This window comes from Leucoraja erinacea, chromosome 7, assembly GCF_028641065.1.
Source record: "Leucoraja erinacea ecotype New England chromosome 7, Leri_hhj_1, whole genome shotgun sequence".
Taxonomy (NCBI): Eukaryota; Metazoa; Chordata; class Chondrichthyes; order Rajiformes; family Rajidae; genus Leucoraja; species Leucoraja erinaceus.
Genome location: NC_073383.1, coordinates 26,606,653 through 26,633,992, shown reverse-complemented (window position 1 = coordinate 26,633,992; position 27,340 = coordinate 26,606,653). Strand labels below are relative to the sequence as shown.

Here is a 27,340-nt window from a genome sequence, read left to right as displayed (position 1 = left end):
GTGTATCACTCTGGTGTGGAGGCGGGGTCCGGTGGCGGTGCATCGCGGTCAGTGACTCTGGGTGGGCGGAGGGACCAGACTGTCCCCAACTCTGCTCCACCCAGCCCCGTGTGTGTATGTGCGCTGCCGACCCACAGTGCGGCCGCACGGGGCAGACGAGGCTGATGGCGGCCATGGCAGTGGAAGAGTGGGGGCTGTCCCGAGGGATGCGCTCCTTCGGCCGCTTACAACTAGGTGCTCGGGTTCTGATTGCCCAGTCACCCTCCAGCCCAGGGCGGTCTTGCGTGGGAAAATGACCCCCACCCTCCCGTCTCCCCCGGCTAGTGATGTGATGGACGCGGGGTTCTGGACCAATCGTTGACAAGTCCCACCCCCCCCCCCCCCCCAACCCCGGCCACGTCATGTCCCCTTTTCGGCACAGTGGCCTTTCGGTGAGTTGGCTTTTAGGCGTCGCGGCCTTTCGGTGAGTTGGCTTTTAGGCGTCGCGGCCTTTCGGTGAGTTGGCTTTTAGGCGTCGCGGCCTTTCGGTGAGTTGGCTTTTAGGCGACGCGGCCTTTCGGTGAGTTGGCTTTTAGGCGTCCCACCCTTTCGGTTATTTGGCTTTTCGACTTCGTACGCTTTCGGTTATTTGGCTTTTCGGCTTAGTTTTCGTTCGGTTATTTGGCTTCCACATCTTTGCTTCGGCTTCTCGTCCTTCGACGCCACATCTGCACACGTTCCAGGTCCCCACCACTTTCTGTGTAAAAAAAAAAAAACTTGTCCCGTACATCTCCATTAAACAACCCCCTCTCAATTTAGAGCTGATACCCTTGAGTGTTGGTCATTTCCGCAGTTGGAAAAAGATTTCGACAGTCTACCCTGTCTATTGTTGAAAGATCGCCAGCTGTGAAAATGTTGGCTGCACACTGAGTTGAGTTTGTTGTCAAAGAGTAACAATGCTGGCAGCGTTCACATGCACCGTACTTGGAGCTTGGTTGGATGTCACTTTTCATTACAAACTCTGCCTGCAATGGCAAGGCAACCAATGCTACAGAATGCCTGAGGAAGCAAAGTAAAATAATCTACATGGGATCTGCAGGTCTGACCTGTTCATCTGCCCACTGGCAGCACCTGAAAAGACATACAATGCCTATTCAACCTGGCATTTCTGCAGTAATCCTTCTAGTTTGTGAAGCAGAGGAGCTTTGAGACTATTGTTCACTTCTCTTCCACAAAATAAAACTTAAAATGCAATGATTATCTTTAGCTGCAAGAGTGTACAGTTTCAGAGTCCTTGCATGTTTAAAAATATCATTTCATTGCAGGTGGACGTGACAAAAGAGGTGGTCCTATCCTAACTTTCCCAGCTCGCAGTAATCATGATAGAATAAAGCAGGAAGATCTCCGCCAGCTCGTTACCTATTTAGCAAGCGTGCCAAGGTAGAGTACAAGTATTACGTATGACATAGTTCAGCAACAAACCTAATGGAAAGAATGTGTTCTTTAATACATATTAATCATCCTGCTTTCTGGAGAAATCATTACAGGTCCACCACTGATTTTCCGGAAACTGGTGGTCTTGCATCTCCTTTAATCTGGACAAAATTATGAGAGAGCACTTGAAATCCCCCCCCCAAACAGTGTGTCCCCCCCCCAGCAGGAAAATGTGGCACCTAGGCCAGGTGAGGCAGTTGATCTCGACCTCATGGGACTTCTGCAGCCAATTGGCGGGTCAAGTTTGCCTCCTGTGGCCGGAGCTCTGGAACTTTGGCCTGGCCGGAGCCGGCAGATCCGTTCCCATAGCCGACTTCTGAGGCCGATTTTGCGGGCTGGTATCTCCGCCCTCCGAGGCTGTGACCTCTGTTGGTCCGGCAAAAGGGATAATATGGCAAAGCTCTGGAACCAAGGGTGTTGGAAAATTGGTGGTGGACCTGTACAATTTATATTTTGGAATTCTATCTTTATTGGTTTGAATGGAATTGGCGAGATAACTTGTATGTTATTTTGCAATTTGTGCAGCGTTCAATTGTACAAATCTCTGTTTCATCTAATTATTTACCTTATGTCAATGGGCACATGATTTATATCAATGATTTGCATGACGAAATACAAGGCATGATTAGCAAGTTAGCAGATGACACTAAAGTGGGTGGTATTGTGGATATTGAAGATGGTTGTCAAAAGTTGCAGCAGGATTTTGATTGTTTGGGCAGGTAGGCTGAGGAATGGTTGATGGAATTTAATACAGAGAAATGTGAGATGTTGTATTTTGGGAAGTCTAACCAGGGCAGGACATTCACAGGGCTCTAGGGAATGTTGTAGAGCAGAGGGATCCCTAGGAGTGCAGATACATAGTTCCGTGAAAGTGGCATCAAAGATAGATGGGGTGGTCAAGAAGGCTTTTGGGATATTGGCCATCAGTCAGGGTATTGAGGGACATGGGCCAAGCATGGGCAGGTGGGACTAGTGTAGATGGGTCATGTTGGACAATAGTCAGTTCCACACTGAATGACTCAGTGATTCTCTGACTTGACTGTCTTTCCAGTGCAATGTTGTTATGAATATTGTGCAAGGTCCTATCTAATTTAATCAGCCAGTGAAATGATCCAATTCTGTATCACAACGGGGAGCCTGCATTTATACCACAAAAAGTACAAACTGGGATAGTTTAACATTTACGTGTGAAAACTGGCAGCTGAGTTGCCCTTCTAAAGATAGATCATCAACCTGATAATCCTCTCATAATCATCATAATCAGAATAATACTTTATCAGCCAACATACGAGGAATTTCATTTGCCATACAGTCATACCAATAAAAAAGCAACAGAACACACAAAATACATTTTAACATAAACGTCCACCACATTCCTCACTGTGATGGAAGTCGAAAAAAAGTTCAATCTCTTCCCTTCTTTGTCCTCGAGCTTTCCGTTGATGGGACGATCCTGGCTCCCGTAGCCGGCGGCATTTGGGCCTTCTCTCCATGATAATTGCTTGTTTCTAAGCTTCCCCCCCCAGTCTAGTTTCAGTAAAAACACTGAATCAAGCACAAAACAACTAAATTTTATTTTACCAAAAGCACGTCACAGATCACACACCGTACCTAGCCCACCGCGGGTTCGATCCTCGCGTCTGCCTGTTCAAGCCCTCTAGGCCTCGCTCAGACAGAGGCACTCCAGAAGTTTACGCGATCCCAAGCGCTCTTCCAAAAGATCGATGCTGAGCCTCGTGATCGCGGATTTTTATATGTCCTGGGACCTCAAGGGGCCGAACCACATGGGGGTGGTCTCTAAATAACCCAATTACAGATATCGATTAACCCCATACATAATTGGCATTTCCCTAACCCAATAATACAACAGCTCAATACATTGTATTCACAACGGACTTCGAGATGAAGTCAACTTGCAAACATTTACCCTGATTAACAGAAAACCCAGACAAGGCTCAACACTTCATCCAATCAATACTTGGCAAAGTCAGACTCTGCAACATTATTTACAACTATTTACAAGGTGTATGTCTGGTTTACAGCCATCCAATCCATTCTATGCATTTTGCACCAGATTGACAGGGTTTGCAGAGCTTCCCATTCTTTGCTTGCAAATTGTATCTAAGGTCCAGACACTCTGGCACCTCTGTCCCAGCTCTGCAGAGAGTAATTCCAATTTGACCAAATCTCCCAGCAACCCTGAAACATAACCCCATGTTGAAGTCCTAGCTGGTCCAATTTAGCCAAGAATAACAAACATACATGCTGCATGATCGGCTGAGTGCTTCCAATATTTTCTGTTTATTTGTGTTTCTTTTATCTCAGAGTAACTGTTAAATTGTTTCCATCATTAGTTCAGAAGACATAGGGGCAGAATTATGCCATTTGGACCATAAGGTCCACTATGCCATTCGATCGTGGCTGATCTATTTTCCCCTCTCACCCATTCTCCTGCATTATCCCCGTAACCATTGATGTACATACTAAACAAGAACCTATCAATCACCACTTTAAAAATCCCCAATGACTTGGCCCCTACAGACATCTGTGGCAAAAAATTCCACAGATTCACAACCCTCTGACTAAAGAAATTCCTCGTCTTTTTGAGAAGGAAATACCTTTCAATACCTTTCAAATGACTAAAGGTAAGTCCTATTATTCTGAGGCTTCACCCTCTGGTCCTAGACTATCCCACTCTGGAAACATCTACTCTGTCTAGGCCTTTCCTTATTCGGTAGGTTTCAATGAGATCCTCCTTCATCCTTCTAAACTCCAGTGAGGGCTCCCACATACAGTGCATTCAGAAAGTATTCAGACCCCTTCACTTTTTGTTATGTTACAGCCTTATTCTAAAATTGATTTTTTTTTTAAATTTAATCATGAATATACACACACCTCATAATAAAAAAAGTGAAAACGGGTGTTAAGAATTTTTTGCAAAGTAATTAAAAATAAATAACTGAAATATCACATTTATATATGTATTCAGACCCTTTGCTATGACACACAAAATTGACCCTTAATTAAGCAGCTCTACCCATTGCCACTGTGCTGCACATATGTTTTCAGCTATTTCATCAAGGTCAAACCCCTGTTAAGCCCATGACTTTCACTCATAGGAATAAGGAAGCAGATACTTCGGAATCATCACCTGAAACATTCCCTCTGTTAATATGACGGAAGAATATTGCCAATTGTTTATCCTCACTGAGGCGTAATCCTGGAGCTCTCTAATTAATAGTATTGTCGTACTACCCTGAAGATATTGACTACAATGCATTGAGATGGCAGCTCAGTAGCACTTTCTTAGGGATAATTAGAGATGGGCACTAAATCGAGCTATGCCAATGAGATTGATATCACACAACAGTATTAAAAAATAGAACAGGTCATGTTAATGGGTGTAGAAGACATGCAGTGTACGGAAAAACAAGATTATATATTATGCAAGGGAAGATACAAAGTGCTGGAGTAACTCAACAGTTCAGCAGCTTCTCTGGAGAACATGAATAGACAACGTTTTAGGTCAGGACCCTTTGTATTATGTGTTATGCATCCAGGTAGTGATTCATAGTGTGAAAGAATTGAGTAGCCGTAGTCAAGGAGATTATAATCCATCAAAATGGGAGATAATTTATCATCTTGGCAGAAGTAACATGATACTTACCAAACCAACAGTAGCTATATTTAATTGCACTCATTAAATACAATTGTTCTTCTCAATATCTAATTTCTTGGTGACCGGTTTGGTGAAGAAATGAGAGTTAATGTGATAGACATGTTGGTGCCCAGCAGAAGATTAATGGGATGAACAGAGGAATTAACTGTCTTTTGTTTTGTTCTACAAGCATGGAAGATATCACATCCTTCTACTAAAGTTTGACATGTAAATTATAGACCATTACATTTACATCAAAATAATTGAAGCATAGAATTTTACCATACTGGTAAATGTAATTAAGGTCCAGGTTCATATACAATAACCTCAAAAAATCACATACACATTTTTGAACAGGACCAAAATTAAAAAATATAAGAACACTCATTTTATTTTTTTGCTGCAAAGTTAACATTGAAGAATTGAGGCTTTTGTGATGTTAGTACTGGACAGGATTAGCTGTCAGTAGATAGCTCTTATATGCATTTTTTTACATTATTCCCTGCAGCAATCCTAGACATTGGCTTATTTCAATAACTGACAAGCTGTCACCATGCACAACAATTATATGAGACAGTTTAGTAAAGAAATGGGTATGTTGGTTAAGGATCATTTGAGACTATAGTGATTCCTTGATTAAAGCAGCATAATTTTAAAACTGCATGTACGAAGTTAACAATAGAAGAAAAACACATCTGAATTACCTCTCTCAAAAGAATGCATTATATTATGGATAGAATTTTTTTTTAATGGCGACACAAATGAGTGCAGATGCTGGTTTACAAAAAAAGACATAATGTGTTGGAGTAAGTCAGCGGGTCAGGCAGCATCTCTGAAGGACATGAATAAGTGAGATTTTGGGTTGGGATTCATATTTAGGCAGACAATAGTGGGGGACGGGTAAAAGCTGGAAGAGAGGTGGGGGCTGGACAAACCCACGCAAGTGATGAGTGGATACAGGGGTGGGGGGTTTGATTGGTGGATGGTTGGACAAAGACCAGAGATGAAAAAACTGAAGCTGTGAGATTAGAAGGGGCATGAAAAGTGAAGCCAAAGGAAGAGATATCAAGCCAAAACTCAGTCCGCTAAGTCCTGCTGGATCTATCAGTTGCTAACAATTTTAAGTCCCCTTCTCACTCCCATAAGGACATTTCTGTCCAGGGCCTGCACCATTGCAAGAGTAAGGGCCCATGCAAACTGGAGAAACCTCAGTTTACAACATATTGTTGTATATTGACTAGCTTACAAACCAATGGTATGAACATTGAATTCTCAATTTTCGGGGAACTAACCGACAAACAACTCCCCTCTTCTCTCCCCTCCCCTCATTTCCCTGTGGCCCACGTGGATACAATCATGCCGCCCTTTCCTGTTTCCCTCCATCACCTTCCACCTATATGTCTTCCTGTATCCACCCATCACTTTCCTGGCTTCATCCTGCTCCCGTTTCTCTTCCAACTTTCTCCCCCCCCTACTACTATCAGTCTGAGGATATTGCCAATTATACATTTCATTCAAATGTATAATTTTTTCCTGCCATTTTTAAGATATTTACACTTTGTATTGGATTTAATTTATTAACATGCTGTCTTTCAGTCATATGAGTTGTGGAGAGATAACATGACAGATAATATTGCTGAATTTCATTCAAACAAAACACAGATGCTGAAAATCTGAAATCTTTAGTTCTTAAGAAAGATCCTAGATCTGACACATTACTGCTGTTTATCCACTACTATTTCCACTACTATTATTTTTACTGAGCTTTGTTCTTTGATTGGTGGCTTCTCACTGATTATAATAATAAATTCAAGCAAATATCATTCCTGCCACCCTATTAGTAAGAGTTCATTGAATTTGGACATTGACAGTAGATTGCTGCCTGCATTTTTACTCATCTGTAATCTGGTGCTGTAGCTCACATAACAAAGCAACACAGGTAACAAGCTCATTATCATGTCAGTAGCTAATGGCCTGCCAGTCAAATTCTTCAAAATAAATCAATTTTTACTATGGAAAAAAGTATTTAATCTGCGTTTAATTCTCCCGTCAGGTTGCTTTTGGAACAGGTTAAATAAAAGTTTCCTGAAAAATCCCATATTCAACTATTCAGCAATTCCTCTCAAAATTCCATCATAAAACCTCATCACCCCCCCCCCCCCCCCCCCCACTCCCCTCACCTGCATCGACCTATCACTTCCCAGACTTTGTCCTTCCACCCCCCTCCCCCTTTTCTTCTATCTTTCTTCTCCCACACCACAATCAGCCTGAGGAAGGGACCCGATACGAAACGTTCTCCAGAGATGCTGCCTAACCTGTTGAGTTACCCCAGTACTTTGTGTTTTAATTTATTCAGAAATCATGATGATTTATCAGCTGACCACCCAAGTAATGTTTCCTGCACTCCATCCCCCTCACCAGTGCCCTGATTACTGTGCTCCATTCACACTCATTGAGGCCCTGGTTTGCTGTGCTTCCTTCCATCTCGCGGTGGCCCTAGTTCTCGTGTTCACTTCCCACTCATCACTCTCAATGTGCCCTCGGCTGAAATAGTTGTTCAGAGATTATTACCTTTGAGTTTCTGGTCACTAGTTCGCGTCACTAGTTCTCGTCACAAGTCTGGTCACGATTGGACGACACCAATGGCTTTGCTTGGCCAGGCCAGATCAGGCCAAACCTGCAACTCCACCAGGATAATGGGCCTTTATGGCCAGGTTAAGAACTCTATATTTATAACAACTTGGAAAACGGCACCCAAACCTGGCGACTCTTGTATACTATCTCAAAGTATTATTCCTATACCAATTGTACATGATCTAAGATTGTGCTTATGTATAGCAATACTTTAACTAAACTGCATTAAAAAAAATCACTGAACCTCGGTACATGTGATAATAAAGTACTATTAAATCATTAGATAATCCCCTTCTTAATCCTATCAGTCGCTCATTTCCACCTGGGCAGCAGAACGGCGCAGTGGTAAAGATACTGCCTTAGAGCACCAGAGACCCTGGTTCAATCCTGACTATGGGTGCTCTCTGAACAGAGCTTGTACGTTCTCCCTGTGAGTGTGTTGGTTTACTCTGGGTACTCCGGTTTCTTGCCACTTTCCAAAGACATGCGGGTTTGTAGGTTAATTGACTTCTGTAAATTGTCCCTAGTGTGTAGGATGGAACTAGTGATTGCGGGTGGACGCGGACTCGGTGAGCTGAAGTGCCTGTTTCCGTGCTGTATCTCTAAAAATGAAAAAAACTAAAATGGGCCACAGAAACTGGACCACAACATTTCTCTTCCCTGATTCCATGTTCCTGTACAGCTCTAAGAAGATGCATTTCATCCTGGTACCGAAAGCACACCACCATGCCCTTATTAATTTATGCTTGTAGATTAATGCTTGTGGATCAATCCCCATTGATATTATAGCCTATTCCTTTTCATTCTCTAAAGCTGAAATGCTCCCTGTCTCACAACCTCTCACTCCAAAGCATGCATTTCTCACTCCAACTCATACCCACCCTCCTCCCTACAACCTCATCACTCCTCATCACGTCCCTTACTCTTATTCTGCTGCAGAAGCATAGCTGAGGACTTTCGTGAGTCAGTCTATGGGTGTGCATTATTCTGTTTAGATTTTGTTACTGCTGCAAAAACGTGCGTCATGCGTGTGTTGCAAGTTTAGATTGGGATAATTCATGTATTTTAAGTCGAGTGAATGCTTAAAGATACATATTCCTTTCAGTAACGGCTGCTTTATATTCCAACAGTGAAGATGTGAGTAAGAGAGGATTCACTGTTATCATCGACATGCGGGGTTCCAAGTGGGATCTGATCAAACCTTTACTTAAAACTCTCCAGGAGTCTTTCCCTGCTGATATCCATGTTGCACTGATTATCAAGCCAGATAACTTTTGGCAGAAGCAAAAGACCAACTTCGGAAGCTCAAAATTTATATTTGAGGTAAGCGTCACATTCAAAATTAAATCCTTCAACAATTACACATTATATTTTTGTTATTGTTTATTTTTGTAGTAGGCATAATATTGTAAACAGAGTAGTGTAGTTAAAAAAAAGAATAATTAAACCACTATGGCAGGAAGCGGGGCAATACAGACCAACTTAAGATCTGAAGAACATTTGGAAATGGCGGTGATGGGAGCCTTTGCTATCTTTAACCAATCTATTGAATAATGAGTAACAGGAAGACCAAATATAAAATAGAGCTCAAAGCACGAATTTACCAAGTACATGTTGATTTTCAAAATTCTGGTTAAAGTCTAAGTAAGATCAGATGCTATCTTTGCTTGGAAAAGGCGTTTTAGACTGTAAGAATCATCTGCACTTAAACCAACACTATTAACCATGCATGATTTAAATGAGACACAAACTTCAGGACCCAATGTTAACGGTATTAGTATTGCCTGAATTGGAACTTGTTTCCCATTTATTTCCAAGAGAAAGTTAGTGGGATTGAAATGAAGCCCAGAAATTAAAAAAATGCAGGCAATCCTTCCAGACCAAGCATTCGAACGCACTAAAATAAAAAATGTGTGTGTTCACTGCGCTCATGTAGGGAAATCCGCCTGAAGGTCTAAGCATGCATGAACATGTATGAACACGCAAACACCTTTCAGTTAAATGCATACCTAGGAGCTCTGAATTTGACCCAGAGCTTCCAGCAAATTGCGATCGTTACTAGGGTTCTAAGAACTGTGTGATGATCGGCAGGTTACCTCAAGCAGAAAAAACGTTCACCAGAGAGATGGCCAGCTGATGGTACAGCTGCGCATGAGCCTTCCTGGTGATTGAGGAGTGCAACATGTACTTTAGATTCCTAAACACTAAGCTGAATACTCCCTCTGTAATTAGTTCAGTTTAGAGATGCTGTGTGGAAATAGGCCCATTGGCCCATTAAGTCCATGCCGACCAACAATCATCATTCACACCAGTTGGAGCAAGCACACTGAGGACAATTTTTATAGAAACCAATACACCTATCAACCTGCATGCCTTTGGAATGTGGGAGGAACCCGGAACACCCGGAGAAAACCCATCGTGGTCACAGGGAGAATGTGCCAACACTGTAGAGACAGCACCTGTAGTTAGGATCGAACACAGGCCCCTGGCGCTGTAAGGCAGCAACTCTATTACTGTGCCACTGTGTCACCCATTACTTAAATGGACTCCATAAACAGTATTTTAAAAAATGGTTTTGAATCATTCCTGATAACCTTTGGTGGAGATGGGGCAATTGTGCAGTGTTTTCAATGTCTTTCCTGATATTTATCTTGTTGCATTGAAATATCCCTTTTCAGACAAGTATGGTATCTGTGGAAGGACTTTCCAAATTAGTGGATCCTTCCCAACTGACTGAAGAATTTGATGGCACACTGGAGTATAATCATGATGAGTGGATTGAGCTTCGGCTGGCCCTGGAAGAGTTCATTAGCAGTGCTGTGCATCTGCTGTCCAGACTAGAAGACCTACAGGAGATGTTGGCCCGGAAGGAGTTTCCCATGGATGTTGAAGGTTCGCGCAAGTTAATTGACGAGCATACGCAATTGAAGAAGAAGGTCATCAAAGCCCCTGTGGAAGAACTGGACCATGAGGGGCAAAGGTTGCTGCAGTGTATAAGATGCAGTGACGGCTTCTCTGGAAAGAATTGCATATCTGGCAGCGCCGATTTTCAAAGTGTCGTGCCAAAGATCACCAGTCTGTTGGATAAGCTGCACTCAACGAGACAGCACTTACATCAAATGTGGCACGTAAGGAAACTGAAGTTAGATCAATGCTTCCAACTGCGGCTCTTTGAGCAAGATGCAGAAAAGGTAAGATTTCATCCATTTATTCTTTAATTTATCATTCCTGCCCCACCACCCTCTGTCATGTACAGTGCTCTCCATAATGTTTGGGACAAAGACCCTTCATTTATTTTGTTTGAAGAAGGGTTTCGGCCCGAAACGTCGCCTATTTTCTTCGCTCCATGGATACTGCTGCACCCGCTGAGTTTCTCCAGCAATTTTGTGTACCCTTCATTTATTTATTTGTCTCTGTCATCCACAATTTGAGATATGTAATAGAAAAAATCACATGTAAATAAATGATGGGTCTTTGTCCCAAACATTGTGGAGGACATTGTGTGTAACTTCCATTTTCCTTCATGCGTGGCAGTATAGAACGCAACAGAATCACATGTGTTTAATTTTCTACTCTGTGCAAGTAACAAATTATACTTTGCTTTGGTTCTTAACAGATTGAAATTATTCAAATCTTCCTTCCCTCTGACTTCTATTTCTAAACTTTTTTATCATTGATTTTAATTTCATTAACCTATCCATTCACTTAGTAATTGAGCAGGGAGTTTTTAATGAATGTTGCGGTCTTAAAATAAAACTAAGGAAAAAAATAATGTTTTGGAGCCTGTGTCATGGTTGCACAGTGTATCATCTCAGAATTTGTTTGATTGTATGATTTTCACCATTTTTTAATCTTTACACATGCAAGATATTACTATTTACTGCATGTTTTTTTCAGTAATGTTCAAATTACATGGTGTCCCATTTAGAAGTTTTGTGACAACATTGACTGTAACAGGTTTCAGATGTGTGGCACACTGATAGATCTTTATAATGCTTCTGTACTGAAGCATTGCAGTACCGCATTGCAATAAATAGTTATACAAAATAAAGATTACTATTGCATTAATGTCCTATAACATGCCATTCTTAACTCTCATTCTATTCACCATTAACTGTCAAATATACAGAACTATATTTTTTGGTTTGGCATTATGCTTCCTAGATCACATTTAATTACAGGCATATTTATTCTGTTCTTACCATTGGTATAAATGAACGCAAAGTCTTTGTAATGTTGTTGTAATTGAGGGTTAATGACACATCAGGAAGAAATGTTTAAAAAAGATAGCATTCATTTTTGACTCATCTGATCCACAGTCCCGGGTCAGATTCAGATTCAATTTTAATTGGTTGGTGCAGCAAATGGGTGTCGCTTGCTTGGTGCAGTGGGTAAAGCTGCTGCCTCGCAGCGCCAGAGACCCGAGTTTGATCCTGACCTCGGGTGCTGTCTGTGTGGAGATTGCACGTTTTCCCTGTGGCCGCATGGGTTTCCTCTGGGTGCTCCAATTTCCTCCCACATCCCAAAGATGTGAGAGCTTATAGGTTAATTAGCTCTCTATAAATTGACACTAGTGTGTTGGAATGAATAGAACGAGCGTGTAAACGAGTCATTGATGGTCAGTGGGCCGAAGGGCCTGTTTCTATGCTGTACCTCCCTAAAGATACCAACCATTACATAATTTCTAAAATTACTTGACAAAGGAATTTTAGAAATTAAAATTAAATAGGTGGTGGTATGTACCATGTCAGGTGATAAAGTTGCCACTCGGGTTCCTATTCAATCTTTCCCCTCTCATCTTAAACCAATGCCCTCTAATTCTTGATAACCCCAATCCTGGATCATAGACCAAGTGCGTTCATCCGATCATATTCTTGTACACCTCTATAAGATAATTTCTCCGTCTGCAATGTTCTAAAGAATAAAGACCTAGCCTCTCCACATCTCTTTATAGCTTAGTTCCTCGAATCCTGACAACATCCTCGTAAATCTTTACTGCATTCTTTCCAGCTTAACCAGAATGAAAAAAAAGCAAGTCTATTATGCATATGATTCTAATATTCAATTTAGTTTTTCAGAATAATCGCATCTTACAACCATAAAGAGACATATTCTCACACTTCTTTTGGCATATTTTGGCTTCATAATCTATTTATCACTTTTTATCACTTCTAGTGCAAATAAGCTGGTTAAATGTTATAATTCTGACAATAAATTTGTTATGTTATAATGAATAGATAGGAAAATGAATGCCTTGAGGAAAGGTGAAAATGAAACTTTTTCAAATGAGAAATGATGTGATTTTCTAATTTTCTGCTTCAATCAAAATTCTTTTGGTTGTCATTTCGCCCTAGATGATTGATATTTTTAATAATGAAGCAAACCTTTTAAGATAATGAAGATATGAAAGGTCAGGGTCAGTTTTTGTTTTATTTCTTAACATCTTTCCTTTTATGTACAGATTAGAAGAAACCTTGGAATAGTGATATAGGTTCCCATGGGAAATCCAGAATTTCCAAATACACCTTTCATAATTGTGTGGTTAGATTTATTGACAAAATTCTCCTTGTGCCTTTGATTACCACCATTAATATTTTTACCGAGTAGGCCTTTAGTTCATAAAGATGATAGTGCCGTCTCCACTGCAAGTCTTTGCCACATAACGTAAAGTGACATTTCAATGCATCTGATATCAGAATTGTTTAAGTCTAGTTAAACAGCTAGTCAAGACATTTATGTAACATCTCATCAAATACATGGTACCTCTGTAGTTGCAAGGCTCTACATGCAAGTTTAAGTACTAACCCAAATAACATGTCGAGCATTCTGCACTTTAATTGTAGCTTGCTGTGTTATTATAACTTAAATATTTTAACACAACAACAAGCCTTTAGACTGTAAGCTGTGATGGAATAATACATTTATTATTATTTCTAAATTCTCTAAAATATTTTTTCATTTATTTTCCTGTTCTCTTTAGTGCATTTTTAGTCTGACTGTTTTGACAGGTCATGCGTACTGTACATTGAAACTTGGCATTCCCAAATGTATTAATAAGTATGTTCACGAACAATCATTTTATTTATTGGTGACTTAAAAGCTTGCTTCCACGTTACAATTTACAGTTCTTGCTATTGAGGGAGTGCAGCGTAGATTCTTGCTATTGAGGGAGTGCAGCGTTAATTCCCGGGATGGCGGGACTGCCATACGCTGAGAGAATGGAGCGGCTGGGCTTGTACTCTCTGGAGTTTAGAAGGATGAGAGGGCATCTCATTGAAACATATCAGATTGTTAAGGGTTTGGACACGCTAGTGACAGGAAATATGTTCCCGATGTTGGTGGAGTCCAGAACCAGGGGCCACAGTTTAAGAATAAGGAGTAATCCATTTAGAACGGAGACGAGGAAACACTTTTTCTCACAGAGAGTTGTGAGTCTGTGGAATTCTCTGCCTCAGAGGGTGGTGGAGGCAGGTTCTCTGGATGCTTTCAAGAGAGAGCTAGATAGGGCTCTTAAAAATAGCGAAGTCAGGGGATATGGGGAAAAGGCAGGAACGCGGTACTGATTGGGGATGATCAGCCATGATCACATTAAATGACGGTGCTGGCTCGAAGGGCGGAATGACCTACTTCTGCACCTATTGTCTATTGTTATATCCTGACTTTTATGGTCGAATTCTCTTCAAATAACTCTACATAACCTATGATTGTCCCTCGTGTGTAGGATAGAACTAGTCCATGGGTGATCGCTATGGGTGATCACGGACTGGGTGAGCCGAAGGGTCTGCTTCCACACTGTATCTAAACAAAACTCCCACTTGTTTTTGATGGTATTAATGTTTTGTGTAATCGACTTCTGTCATTCTAGGCTAGGACAAACCCTCTTTCATAATCATAGGGTCGGCCAATTGGGCAATTAAGAGTGAATAAATATGGCTTGCTAGGTTTTTATTTCAAAGGATATTAATGAGATTGGATAGAACAACAATTTTCCTTTTCTAAAATGCATTGATAAACGAGATGGAGTGATATAACTGTGTAATAGTTGTGTGGTCAACGTTACTGTTTGTAGTAATTTAAAAATCGAATTTAAATTTTAATTTTAATTAAATCATAAGTTAATTTATTTACAGTTACTTAACTGATTAACTGATCTTATTTTCAGTTAATTCAGTTATTAGAATCAAAGCCACATGGCCCCCAATGTGTAAGATCATGATTAATCCTTTATTAGATTTAGGTGTAGGTCTACCGTTGTCATGTGTACTGAGGTACAGTGAAAAGCTTTGTTTTGCCAACTATCCAATCAAATCAGATAACACTGTACACAAATACATTCAAGCCAAACTCAAATAAAATCAGTAGAGCAAAGAGGAAGATACAGGGTGCAGAATATAGTTATCAGTATTGTGGCGCATCAGTTCCATAGACAAAGTATAATATCCTCAAATCTATAGGAAATCTTTGTAGTTGTAGGAATCTCTTTCATCCAATTACCTTTGTCTTCTACACACATTCTTATCTGAGCAACATAGTCCGAATTACTAACCTAATGCTGCAGGTAGTCATATTGTTAACATTAAATCTCTATCTATTGATTGAGACTGACTTCTTTGTTTGACTTCCTATGGGAAAATTATTGTGTTATACCTCAGTACTTGCAAATTTGGGTCTTCTGCCTGTGACAAAGCGAGAGGAAGCTTTTTGGCCCATTGGGTCCATATCAACTCCCATGGGAACAATCTTATAACTCTCATTTTTGCTTCCCTTATTTTCCTGTCTCACTTTCTATCACCCACGTGTTAACCCACTCCCCTTTGATTATCTTTACCGCTAATCTACAATAAAAAAATGAATTTACAGTTGCAAGTTAACCTACCGGCACATCTTTGGGATGTGGGAGGAAACTAGAGCACCCATGAGGAAAGCCATGAGGTCAGGATGAATCACCAGTCCCTGGTGCTGTACGCAGCCTCATTAATCTCTGCAGGACCATGCCACACTTATTGTATTCACACATCCTGGGAGGTGGGAATGAATGCAACTTGGAGAAATAGGTACAAGGGAATTTTTTACATCCGCCCGCTCATGGACTTGAAGGATCAAAACAAGTGTTCCAACTTTCTGTTGTTTCTGTGATCTTACATGTTCTTCTCTTGGTTAAACAAGAAATGTAAAGCAGTTCCCTTTATATTAATTAGTTTTTAGCCTGTGCATGTTGCTGGCTGGGTCAATACTCATTGCCTATTCTGCAAAAAATAAGTGTCAGTAAACTGTAAGGTAGACAAAAGTGCTGGAGAAACTCAGTGGGTGCGGCAGCATCGATGGAGCGAAGGAAATAGGCAATGCTTCGGCCCGAAACTCTTCTTCAGACTTAAGTTACTAAACTGTAACTAGTTTGTGTGATTCTGCTGGAATTAAATAGCTCTTCAGGCTACTTGGAGTCATTCAACCATGTGGTATTGTAATCATATACTGTATATGAGTTAAACCAGCATGAACACATGTTTCTTTCCTGAAAGGATATTGGCAAAACAGTTGGTTTCACAACAAGGCAGATGCCCTTTTGTCAATTTTTACATGTTTCCTTCATCTTTTTATTTCCTATTTTTTTTAACCAAATTCAGAATTATGGCATATTAATCGGGATTCTCGGACTCTGAGTTTAGTTTAGTTTGGATACAGTGTGAAAACAGGCCCTTTGGCCCACCAAGTCCACGCCAACCAACGATCACCCGCACACTAGCTCAGTCCTACACACTAGGGACGATTTACAAGAGCCAATTAAACAACAAACCCGCATGTCTTCTGAGTGTGAGAGGAAACCAGAGCACCCGGAGAAAACTCACATGGTCACATTGGAGAATATGCAAACTCCGTACATATAGCGCACGTAGCCAGGATCGAACCCGGATCTCTGCGCTGTAAGTCAGCAACTCTACCGCTGCACCACTGTTAGTAATGTGGATCAACTGTGGATGACATGAATGGGGTTTTTTGAGTAAGATTAGTATTTATTGATTCTGATGTAACTCATTGTGGACGTGTGTACTAAATATTGACTCACCCTGGTGTCCCTGGAGTCAAAGCTGTGAGGCATTAGATTAAAATGTCATGGAGTGACATTCCATTGTCAAATATATTTACCTTTTATCTCTCATGTGTCACTAGTAAACAATGATAGAATTAGTTCCTCAGCAGTAAATGGATTTTCTGCACACCTTCTGAACCTGGTAATGATTGGAACTGTAAACTCAAAAAAATATCTATATATTTTGTAACATGTTCTGGTCGAAGAAGCATTTCCTATGGTTTTGCTGGAGCTGCAACATATTCAGTTCTTTGATTTATGGTTCAGAGAATCAAGCTTCAGGCATTTACCATTCTCAATTCATAGGTAGATTTGGTGAAATGTAACCCTATGAAGAAAGTTAGGATTGGAGTAAGGGCTAGCCCCAACTGGATTCATCCATATAATGAGCAGGTGAGGTGTAATTGTTTTACAGAATCTCTTAAAATAAACATGCTCTTATTTATTTGTGGAAATGAAAGTAAGCATGCAGGTACAGCAGGCAGTGAAGAAAGTGAATGGCATTGTTGGCCTTTATAACAAGAGGAGTAGAGTATAGGAGCAAAGAGGTCCTTCTGCAGTTATATGGGGCCCTAGTGAGACCACACCTGGAGTATTTAATATTTGAATATTTAAGAGGGAGTTAGATGTGGCCCTTGTGGCTAAAGGGATCAGGGGGTATGGAGAGAAGGCAGGTACGGGATACTGAGTTGGATGATCATATTGAATGGCGGTGCAGGCTCGAAGGGCCGAATGGCCTACTCCTGCACCTATTTTCTATGTATCTATGTATTGTGTGCAGTTTTGGTTCCCTAATTTGAAAGGACATTTGTGTTAATGAGGCAGTGCAGCGTAGGTTTACAAGGCTAATTCCCGGGATGGCGGGACTGCCATATGCTGAGAGAATGGAGCGGCTGGGCTTGTATACTCTGGAGTTTAGAAGGATGAGAGGGGATTTTATTGAAACATATAAGATTATTAAGGATTTGGACACGCTAGCGGCAGGAAACATGTTCCCGATGTTGGGGAGTCCCGAACCAGGGGCCACAGTTTAAGAAGAAGGGGTAAGCCATTTAGAACGGAGAAGAGGAAACACTTTTTCTCACAGAGAGTTGTGAGTCTGTTGAATTCTCTGCCTAAGAGGGCGGTGGAGGCCGGTTCTTTGGATACTTTCAAGAGAGAGCTAGATAGGGCTCTTAACGATAGTGGAGTCAGGGGATATGGGAAGAAGGCAGGAACGGGGTACTGATTGGGGATGATCAGCCATGATCACATTGAATGGCGGTGCTGGCTCGAAGGGCGGAATGGCCTACTCGTGTACCTATTGTCTATTGAAACTAATCTGTCATATTTTTTTATCTCTCTCTCTGTTTTCTGTTTAGTCTAGTTTAGTCTAGTTTACTCTGGTTTAGTTAGTTTAGTTCAGAGATACAGCATGGAAATAGGCCCACAGAGTCCACGCCGACCATCGATCACTCATTCACACTAGTTCTATGTTATTCCCACTTTCTCATACACGCCCTACACACAAATGACAAAGGACATTTATTGTCACATACACCAATTGGTGTAGTGAAATTTGACAATTTGCAGAGGCCAATTAACCTCCAAACTCGTATGTCTGGAATGCTCAAGGAAACTGGAGAAAACCACATAGTCACAGGGAGAACGTGCATACTCCACAAAGACAGTACCCAAGGTCAGGATTGAACCCGGGTCTCTGGTGTTGTTAGAGCGGCTCTACTGGCTGCACCACTATGCCACATTAAACACCTTACGGTAATTTTACTTTTCTACATTCTTAGCGTGTTTTATAATCTCCACAGTACTAAGTCTCACTGAACTAGCTGGATATTCTAGTGCAGTTAATATGGGGCCTGCAGACTCACACATAGGCTAATCCTTTATGATCACCCAACATTGCACACAGTAAGCAATGAAGAGCGAGTAAGCTAAGGAGTGGATGATGAAAGAGCATCGGGTGATGTCAGAGGAGGGTGGTGAGAGAGAAGTTCTAAGGGCATTCATTTGGAGCTACATGTCAGTTGGGGAGTTGATAGAAGAATTAGAGTTGATGATTGAGGGTCAGCCAATAACAGCCACAGTTGAGAAGATGATTGGTATTGAGAGTTCAAGTTACATTTGGAATGAATGTCTGAGTGTGATAATCATGGTATGGTTGTTTAATCCTGGTGGAAATGATCAGAATCAGGGCTGGGATTAGTGACAGTTCCTTGAATATACCTTCGGAAAGATCAAAGTCTTGTTCTTCCTGGCATTAATCCAGCTAGAATAGCGTGATTAACTAATACCAAAGAAGCCTTCAACACAGTGCTGAAGACTTTAAAATGCTAAAACAGGACTGTTGGCCTACTGAGTCTATGCCACACAACGATCACCATAATGTAACTAATGTCCCTACAAACTAGGAACAATTTAACAATTTTACCGAAGCCATTTAACTTACAAACCTATACGTCTTTGGAATGTGGAAGGAAACCAGAGCATCCGGATAAAACCCACGCGGTTACATGGGGAACGTACTAACTCCATACAGACAGCACCCATAGTCAGGATCCGAACCCGGGTTGCTGGCGCTGAGAGGCAGCAACTCTACCTTTGTGCCATTATGACCCCCCCCCACCCCCCTTCATTGTTCAATACCAGAAATTCATGTATGCAGCAGGGTGGGGTGTGGGAATTGGTGGAGGTGGTGGTAAAGTGTTGCATGAATTCCATCTGAGAAGTATTATATGCCTCCTGACCTCGCTATGTGTGCTCAGCAGTTTCAATGGCTTTGTACACCATACGTGGAGGGATCAACAATTTCAAAGTACATGACTGTTTGACAAAGTATCCAGTCATGTCTCAAAACTCATAATGGGCCTGTCCCACTTAAGCGATTTTTCAGGCGACTGCCTGCGACTGTCAAGTTGCTGGCAGTCGCCTGAAAAACCGGCAACTGGAACAGCGACTGTCAGAGTGGAACACACACACACACAGACACATCGCAGGCAGGGGATAGGGCAAGCAGGGGGAGCGTTGTCTGAAATTCACACGGTGCAAAGCCAAGGTGATAAAGACATACACCGCGATGAACTGGAAGGTTGACGCTGTAATAAAGACGGCTGAAGCACAGTGTACGGTAAGTCCTTGGTGGGGGGGGGGGGGAAGAAGGAGGGAGAAGGAGTGGAGGCATCTTTATAGAAGCCAGCCAACTTTTAAGAAGCCAGAGATACACGGCTGTGAAGTTCGGTGGACTTCGGATAACCGGTCGGTTATCCTTGGTTCTGAAAACTACTGCTTGCGTGTTTTTTCCCCAATAAGCCAATGAAATTCACCGGTCAGCACCTGCTACAACCTACAAGAAACTACGAGAACCTTCGACCTCCTGGCAATCCACTAGGAACTCCTGGCGACCCACCTACAGCACGAGAATTCTCGCTACTCTCCATGGCGGCTTCATTCTAGTTGCCACTAATTTTTCAACATGTTGAAAAATTTGCGATTACCATAATGAGGCCTCGACTAGTTCCCAGAATACGGGTGCTCCTCACGACCAGGAAGGCGACTCCCCGGCAACCACCCGTGAACATGTGCCGACCATGTTGCGACTGCATAGTCTCCTGCAGTCGCCTAAAAAGCTGCCTGTGGGGCAGGCCCACAAGTCTTTCATCACACTGCATATGAAAACATTGTGATAACATTTCTAAGATCGAATTACTGGGATACAATTATATTTTATTTAATTAAACTGAGAGGAGGATGTCTCTTTGACCTTTTTCACAAATAATAAGCTGCATGATTTAGTTAAAGTCAATTTGTGGAAATGTCAATTTGTGGAAATGTCAATTTGTGGAAATGTCAATTTGTGGAGGTCCAAAGAGGCCTGAAGAAAGAAGGCCTAAATTCACTGGAATTTAGAAGGATGAGGGGGAATCTTATAGAAACATATAAAATTCTAAAAGGACTGGACAAGCTAGATGAAGGAAAAATTTTCCCAATGCTGGGTGAGTCCAGCACCGGGGGCCACAGCCCAAGAATAAAAGGGAGGCCATTTAAAACTGAGATGAGACAAAACGTTTTCACCCAGAAAGTTGTGAATTTGTGGAATTCTCTGCCACAGAAGACAGTAGAGGCCAATTCACTAGATGAATTTGAAAGACTGTTAGATAGAGCTCCAGGGGATAGCAGAATCAAGGAGTATGGGGAGAAGGCAGGCACGGGTTACTGATTGTGGATGATCAGCCATGATCACAATGAATGGTGGTGCTGACTCGAAGGGCCAAATGGCCTGCTCCTGCACCTATTTTATATGTTTCTAAGTTCACAGTCTAACAGCACCAGAGAGCCAGATTCAATCCTGACCTCAGGTGATGTTTTGTGAAGTTTGCATGTTTTCCTTGTGATCACATGGGTTTCCTCCGGCTGCTCTTGTTTCTTCCCCTATCCCAAAGACATGCAAGTTTGTAGGTAAATTACCCCTAATGTGTTGGGAGAAGAAGTGTGGACTTGATGGCCTGGAGGGCCTGTTTCCATGCTGTATCTCTAAACTACACTACACTACACAAAACGATACTCATGGAAATTTCTATCCGAGTATGGTCTGGGGAGTTTTTCCTTGACGTCTCAACTGCACTAAATATAAGTGGCGGAGGCATGCAGTCTGGATCAGGCAGATTAACTGGCAATTTTAAAGACTTTGTGATTCTTCCTGTGTTGCAAAGGTCACTACAAACAACGCTTCTGTGCAACTGGATCTTTTTAGACCACATTTGGGGTCGCTGGTTAGTTAGCCAGCCTACAGACCTGCTCTGTCTAAGGCGACTGACCCATGCCATGTTTCCCAAGGGAAACACGAGAAGCACAGGCTCATCGAGAGGAAGACGTCAGCTGAGAAGTGCAAATAAATTTTACTGCTTATCAAGTTTCACCAGCTCACAAAATATTACTGATGAAAGCCATGTGGCTATCAGGACTCCCCACTGCAAATCAAATACCTATGTCAATAAGACAATTTATCACTCAACCAAAAAACCTTGAGCTGCTTTGCTATTGATTTTTCATTAAGGCTGTAGCAGTTTCCAAGTTTATGGCTAAATGACGTACATTCTGGACGTACATTCTGGATTAGGACATGCAATGAGGCCATTCAGCCCAGCGAGTCTATGCCAACATACAGAATAATCCCATTGCCCCATTGTTTTTTTTCCTGTAACCTATTCTCCCTACATTCCCTTCAGTTTTACCACCCACCCACCTACAGTACAGGCAATTTAGTTCTGGATAATGGAGAACGTTGATGAGGCCACATTGAGTTATGTGTTCAATTTTGTTCACCCTGTTATGGGAAAGATGTTAAGTTGGAAAGGGTGCAGAGAAGATTTACAAGAATGTTGCCAGGACTCGAGGGCATGAGCTGTAGGGATAGATTGAGCAGTGTTATATAGCAATGTTACAAAATTTTGAGATTTTAAAAATCAAGTGTGCAATATATTCCATCAGATAAAGCATAAAAATAACTTTAATTTAACACCTAATTCACTTTCATATCTTCAGTATTAAAAAAGTTATGGCTATTTTCATACTCGGAAATTAGCATCTTGTTCCCTATTGCTTTTCCATTGACTTAACACAAAAGCTGTGATCGAGGACCGTCAAAAGCCCATAACTTTCTTAAAGATTAAGAGAACTGAATGAAATTTTCATTTATTATAGATTGAAGCATTCTGAAACAAATATAAAACATCTTACTTGGATGACCTGAAATTAAAACATATAAATAGTTAGTTACCTAATTGTAGCTAATTACAAAATTGACCGTTGTGACGGAAATAGTAATAAACACCCAGACTGCCTTGAAAATTCAAAAATGTGATATTCTCAAGATCAGAACTTTAATGTTATTGTATTATATGCTGTAAATCCGTAACAGATAGGTAAATAAATTACAATTTCTAGCAATAGGCAAAGTCTTTATGGAGAAGATCAGTTGCTAGCTGGTACATTGGCATATCATAATCAGTAGCATCATCATACTCCTCAGATTGTAACCAATAATAATATATGAGGCAACATCTCTGCACCATATTGCCATCCTTGTGATTGATGGTGGAAAGTTTTCAACAAACTATTCTAGCATTAAACTGGTGACACAAATTGACTACTCGTATAGAAGATACTTGATTTCCATTTCTATTCCCGCAATAAGCAAACAATCCATAACATCAATTTTATCTTTAAATACTTTCTTTCAGAGATACAGCACAGAAACAGATTCTCTGTACAGACCGCACCCATGGTTAGGATCGAACCCTGGTTTCTGGTGCTGTTATGGGCCTATCCCATTTAGGTGACTTTTTAGGCGACTGTAGAAGACTATGTGGTCGCCACATGGTCGCCACATGTTCGCGGGTGGTTTCCGGGGAGTCGCCTCCACAGTTATGAGGAGTTCCTGCATTCTCGGAACTCGTCGTGGCCTCATTATGGTTGCTGTGAATTTTTCAACATGTCAACATGTTCAGCAGTCACCTGAAAAATCGTCTAAGTGGGACAGGCCCATAAGGCCGCAGCTCTGCAGCTCCGTCACCATGCTGCCCTGCAATGAACTGAAACACAGCACCATGATTTTTGTCAGGTTGGTTGCCAGGAAGACCAGGATTTTGTTGAGTCTCAGTGCTCAGAACTCGTTCACATTATAATTGCGCCATTTTAGAAAGCTTCCTTCTAAACTACATGTGGCACCATGATTACACTCGCATCTTCAACATGACATCCTCATGCAACCTATTTTGTAGCAGAACTTATTTTACGGTGCAATACACTTTGGATGTGGCCAATATATTGTGGCTGGTGTTAGACTAATGATAATAATGTTAGAGTAGCAACGTAGTTATTTCACAGTGAATTCAGAGGGAGGGCCTGACACATTAGTGTGCTATAAATTATACAGCACAGCAGGAAGCCACTTGAGCCATTGTACTCCTGCCAATTATTTAGGTAGAGACATCTAATTAGCTCTGAGCTCCTTGCTCTTTCATGGGCCTGTTATTCTTTCCCCCCTCCTTTTCAAGTACTGAAACAGTCCCTTGTGTTTTTTTTAAATTGATTTTTACAAACTATTGTGTGAATAATAGGCCCAACATCTATTATTCTCCAGCTCTCCAGCATGTAAAGTGCTTTTGCAAAGTAATAACCAGAACTTCTATAATTTAAAAAAATGACACAAAGTGTTGGAGTAACTCATCTCTGGAGAACATGGATAGGTGGTGTTTCAGGTTGAGACCCATTTTCAGACCCAACCCGAATGTCACCTATCCATGTTCTCCAAAGATGTTGCCTGACCCACTGACTTCAATACTTATTGTCTTTTTTTGTAAACCAGTATCTGCAGTTCCTTGTGTCTCCATTCTTCTATAACTTCCATCCTTTCATCCATCTGTATCCTTGGACCTCTGGAGTAACTCAGCAGGCCAGACAACATCTCTGGAGGACATGGATCGGTGATGTTTTGGGTTGGGACCCTTCTTCAAGCTGATTGTAGTGGGGTGGGGGGGTGGTGGAGGAAGCTGGAAGAAAGGAGGGGCAGGACCAAACTTGGCGAGCAATAGGTGTATTTCCTTCCTCTCCCTTCACAATCTGTACACTTTTATCCTTTTCTCACACCTTTTGTTCTTACTTCTCTAACCTTAATCTAACCCTCTGATATCACACCACCCCCCTGTCACCTGACTCAACCTATCACTCACCAGGCTTTGTCCTGCCCTTCCTCTCTTCCAGCTTTCTTCCCTCCTCCACCCCTTACTGCAAATAATTGCGAAGAAGGGTCCCAACCCAAAACGTCACCTCCAGAGTTGCTGCCTGACTTGTCGAGTTACTCCAGCACTTTGTGGCATGAACATTGAATTTTCCAATTACAGATACCTCCCCCCCCCCCCCCCCCCCCCACCCCACACCCACCCCTTCTCATCTGCCCTGTATTTTAATCTCCCATTCCATCTCCTCCTGTGCTCACAACTTTCTCCCATTTCCCCCACCTCTCAGTTCCCTTTCCCCTCTCCTTCTGCTCATTGTCAACCACTCTCTATTCTGCACCCCCTTTTCCTTTACTTTTTTTAAGGTCCTGGCCCCAAAACACATCTGGCCATTTCCCTACACAGATGACCTGCTTGACCAGCTGAATTCACCCTGCACTTTGTGTGTTTGCTCAATATTCCAGTATCAACAATATTTTGTGTCACTGGAATTAATCGGACTGATCTGCAATTGCCGGTTTCATCGCTCCTGAAGAAAATTCATTAATACCAAAGGAAAATTTTGGAATACGTATAGCCCTACAGCCAGCAACTCCATTGTAGTTTTATTAGTGTAAATGAGAAGCTTTAATTAAATGAGCAGTAATCGTTGTTCATGTGAACTGATGATAGATCAGGTAGATGGTGGGATGTATGAACTGTTAACTACCTTTTATCTTTACATCCATACCTGAATGTGTTAAATTCCTATTTCAAGTCAAGTCAAGAGAGTTGTATTGTCATGTGTCCCAGATAAGACAATGAAATCCTTGTTTGCTGCAGCACAACAGAATATGTAAACAGAATACAGAACAGGAGATAAAGGTTCAGTGTGTCTATATAACCATAGACCATATATATACACAATAAATAAACAGATAAAGTGCAATAGTAATGACTGTTATTATTCAGAGCTTTTTTGATGTTGTGTTGAAAAGCCTGATGGCTGTGGGGAGGAAGCTGTTCCTGAAACTGGATGTTCCAGATTTCAAGCTCCTGCACCTTGTTCCCGATGGCAATGGAGTGATGAGTGTGTGGCCAGGATGGTGTGGGTCTTTGATGATGTTGGCCACCTTTTTGAGGCAGCGACTGCGATAGATCCCTTCGATGGTGGGGAGGTCAGAGCCGATGATGGACTGGGCAGTGGTCACAACTTTCTGCATTCTTTTCCGCTCCTGAACGTTCAAGTTGCTGAACCAAGCCACGATGCAGCCAGTCAGTATGCTCTCTACTCTGCACCTGTAGAAGTTCGAGAGAATCCTCCTTAACATACCGACTCTCCATAATCTTCTTAGGAAATAGAGGTGCTGATGTGCCTTCTTTATAATTGCATCAGTGTGCTGGGATCAGGAAAGATCTTCAGAAATATGCACGCCCAGGAATTTGAAGTTTTTGACCCTATTCCGCCGTTGATATATATGGGATTGTCGGTCCCCATCCTACCCCTTCCAAAGTCCACAATCAGTTCCTTGGTTTTGCTGGTGTTGAGAGCCAGGTTGTTGTGCTGGCACCATTTGGTCAATTGGTCGATCTCACTTCTATACTTAATAACAATAATAATACATTTTATTTATGGGTGCCTTTCAAGAGTCTCAAGGACACCTTACACAAATTTAGCAGGTAGAGGAAAAACATGTAAGGGGAATGAAATAAATAGTAGAGACATGACTAGTACACAAATTAAAGACAGAAATTCAATACAAAACACAATATGAGGCAATTCAAGCACAGATGAAAAGGGAGGGGGACGTGGGGCTAAGGATAGGCAGAGGTGAAAAGATGGGTCTTGAGGCGGGACTGGAAGATGGTGAGGGACACGGAATTGCAGATCAGTTGGGGGAGGGAGTTCCAGAGCCTGGGAGCTGCCCTGGAGAAGGCTCTGTCCCCAAAACTGCAGAGGTTGGACTTGTGGATGGAGAGGAGACCGGCTGATGTGGATCTGAGGGACCGTGAGGGTTGGTAGGGGGAGAGGAGGTCAGTGAGATATGGGGGGGCCAGATGGTGGAGGGCTTTGTAGGTGAGGACCAGGATTTTGTAGGTGATCCGGTGGGAGATTGGAAGCCAGTGAAGTTGTTTGAGGACTGGAGTGATGTGATGCCAGGATTTGGTGTGGGTGATGAGTCGGGCGGCTGCGTTCTGGACCAGTTGGAGTCGGTTCATGTAGGTGTAGCTGATGCCAAGGAGAAGTGAGTTGCAGTAGTCCAGTCGGGAGGAGATGAAGGCATGGATGAGTCTTTCAGCAGCGGGAGGTGTGAGAGAGGGTCTAATTTTGGCGATGTTGCGGAGGTGAAAGAAGGAGGTTTTAATGACATGGCGGATGTGAGGCTCAAGGGAGAGGGTGGAATCAAAGATCACGCCAAGGCTGCGGGCCTGGGGAGATGGGGAGACAGTGGTGCTGTCGATGGTGAGAGTGGGGTTATTGATTTTGCTGAGTGTGGATTTGGAGCCTATGAGGAGGAATTCTGTTTTATCGCTGTTGAGTTTGAGGAAGTTATGTTGCATCCAGGTTTTTATAGATGACAAACAGGAGTTGATATGGGAGAGGGGGGGGGGGTTGTGAGGAGATTTGGTGCCGAGGTAGATCTGGGTGTCATCGGCGTAACAGTGGATGTCCAGGTTGAAGTGGCGGAGTATCTGACCATGGGGGAGGATGTAGATGATGAAGAGGAGGGGGCCGAGTACGGAGCCTTGGGTGACTGTGGCTGTAGCAGAGGT

At 42.0% G+C, this 27,340-nt stretch overlaps 1 protein-coding gene across 3 annotated transcripts in view; it reads left to right on the top strand.

Moving 5' to 3' along the window:
• The window catches only part of kalrna (kalirin RhoGEF kinase a), a 584,657-nt gene that overhangs the window by 225,804 nt on the left and 331,513 nt on the right, over positions 1-27,340 (top strand). For all 3 annotated transcript variants that reach the window (XM_055638050.1, XM_055638045.1, XM_055638046.1), the window contains exons 3-5: positions 1,305-1,419; positions 8,896-9,088; positions 10,444-10,956. In XM_055638050.1, coding sequence (XP_055494025.1) covers positions 1,305-1,419; positions 8,896-9,088; positions 10,444-10,956 — 821 coding nt within the window. The remainder of the gene's footprint in view (positions 1-1,304; positions 1,420-8,895; positions 9,089-10,443; positions 10,957-27,340) is intronic.